The sequence below is a fragment of the Sinocyclocheilus grahami genome, unplaced genomic scaffold (genome assembly GCF_001515645.1).
Source record: "Sinocyclocheilus grahami isolate Dianchi unplaced genomic scaffold, SAMN03320097.WGS_v1.1 scaffold403.1, whole genome shotgun sequence".
Lineage (NCBI taxonomy): Eukaryota > Metazoa > Chordata > Actinopteri > Cypriniformes > Cyprinidae > Sinocyclocheilus > Sinocyclocheilus grahami.
Window position 1 is genome coordinate 90900 of NW_015505582.1, and position 2226 is coordinate 93125.

At 35.2% G+C, this 2226-nt stretch overlaps 1 protein-coding gene across 1 annotated transcript in view; it reads left to right on the top strand.

Moving 5' to 3' along the window:
* Window positions 1-2226, top strand: part of LOC107550623 (dmX-like protein 2) — a 78680-nt gene that overhangs the window by 25508 nt on the left and 50946 nt on the right. The window contains exons 6-7 of the mRNA XM_016231950.1: window positions 7-73; window positions 1352-1524. Of these exons, the coding sequence (XP_016087436.1) occupies window positions 7-73; window positions 1352-1524 (240 nt within the window). The remainder of the gene's footprint in view (window positions 1-6; window positions 74-1351; window positions 1525-2226) is intronic.

Genomic DNA, 2226 nt, shown 5'->3' on the forward strand with positions numbered 1-2226 from the left:
TGTCAGAACTGCTGCTGCTGTTCACATCACTCAGTGGTCTCCAGATGGAGAATACTTCGCCACAGCTGGAAAGGTACCGCACACAACGTTTTATATCATGGTGGACATCAGTTGTTCTTAAATTATGCTAATTATAAGTACTACACACAAGACCTATCCCTTACAGAAACCTTAATCATTGTGATGTGTAAAATAAGACATTGTTTGGTTCCTATATGAACATAGATGCCAAACTGTATTTGGGAATCTAATGGATATGAGTAGCATGGTTAGCTATGGCTTCAAAGTAGTTAAATCCTATCCTTTTAAACTAGTAGTTAGCTACTGTACAGTCTATTAGCTAAACTAACTGTTTAAGCTATTTTTTTTTTACAACAGTAAAAAACAGTATTTGAACATATATATTGACATACAATTAATAAAACTATGAGAAACAACAAAACAATGCTGAAACAAAGATTCAACTAAATATTTCACTAAAGGATAAAAAAGGACTGTTGAGGATCTTTTTAAACCAGTTTACTGAACCTGCCCAAAAGAACTGATCTACTACAATAAACTGGACTGAAATTCTCTGAGGAAAGGAGCGTGACATGCTATACTCATAGGAAAAAATAAGCCACACCATTTTAAAACCGCTTCTGTGACGCTTCTGGTAAATGTTAATATAAGTTAGTAGCATGGCTACTTAAAGGTGTGTTCACATTAGCAAAATTTTGTGGGCAAAAAAGGTCCATTGTCCATTATGAAGCACAGCTCACACAGAGGTCACATTCATACCAAGCAGATTTCTGTTGGTCAGCGCATCAAATCTGCGTGACCAACTTGAACCTGTTGCAAAATCTGCATGAGAAAATAGCTTGCGCTCAAGCTAAATTTCCAATTGTGTGGATTCCTACTGAAATACAACAGTGATCAAGCCTTTCAAAGTAAGTTCCATTGACCGTGAATGCAGATCTAGTGGACCATTTTTTCAAGCCCTTAAATCACTTGCATATGCACTGTTGTGTGTGCGGACACAAAAATCTAGCTGTGCATGTGCATCTGTGTATTGTGCTGACATTGAAAATTACATCACACAAACTGGCCAAGAGCCAGAGTGGCACACGAACAAGGGAAGTATACTTTTGGCATTATAACTAGTTACTCAGTGGTCCTAATGTAGGTTTGGTCCCCCCAACATATTATACTTTGGAGTCCAAATATATTGATTGGTGCAAATGTGGTTCTTTTGCAAGTGTAATTGCATTTTGTCTCATTTTCATAACAAGAAAAGTGATTTGCATGTCAGCAAGTGTGAAAATGTGAAATTACGGTGGCAAAACCATTTCTCTCCCTCTATCTCTCTCAGGATGACTGCCTGCTGAAGGTGTGGTATCCCTCCACAGGATGGAAGTCTGCAGTGGTGATGCCAGACGTGACTGATAAAAAGATCTCAGCGGTTCATTTCTCATTTGTGTATCTGGCACATCCGCGTATGGTGACAGGCTTCTCCTGGAGGAAGACCAGTAAATATATGCCCAAGTATGTCAGACACATCCACAGACTCTTTCACTCATACTAGGGTGGGTGGTATGACAGAATGTTCCAATGAAGTAGTAGCAATATGTCAAATAGTAGATACACCGCTAAACCATTTGTACCATTTGGTAGATTTGGTATATGCATGGGGCTTGAATTTAACAGATTTGCAGTCACAGCTGTGCATGAATGAATGAATAAATTATTTTTTTCATTTATATATAAAAAAATTGTATTTATTTTTTTTTCACATCCATCAAAAATTAAAAGAACAAATTATCCAAAACTACATTATCCAGTACCAGAATTGACAGAAATTGTTTTTTTTTTTAAATATAACAATTTTCCCATTGAACCTCCAATCAAAATTACTGTGTTTTCTTTTATATTGTTAGGACTAAAAAGGACTCAAATGATTCACTATTTATAAAATAATTATGAATTTAATTAATAATAAAAAAATACAGTGGGTATAGAAAAGAATCAACCCCCTTTAAAATAAACACATTTTGTTGCTTTTCAGCCTGAAATGAAGACGGACACAGTTTTTGTTTCATCCAGCTGTATTTATTTAATGCAACATATAACATCCAAGTGAACGATATAACAGCGATATTGCTTTAATTACAGCCTTTGTTTTAAAGGGGGGTGATTCTTTTCTATACCAACTATATATATATATATATATATATATATATATATATT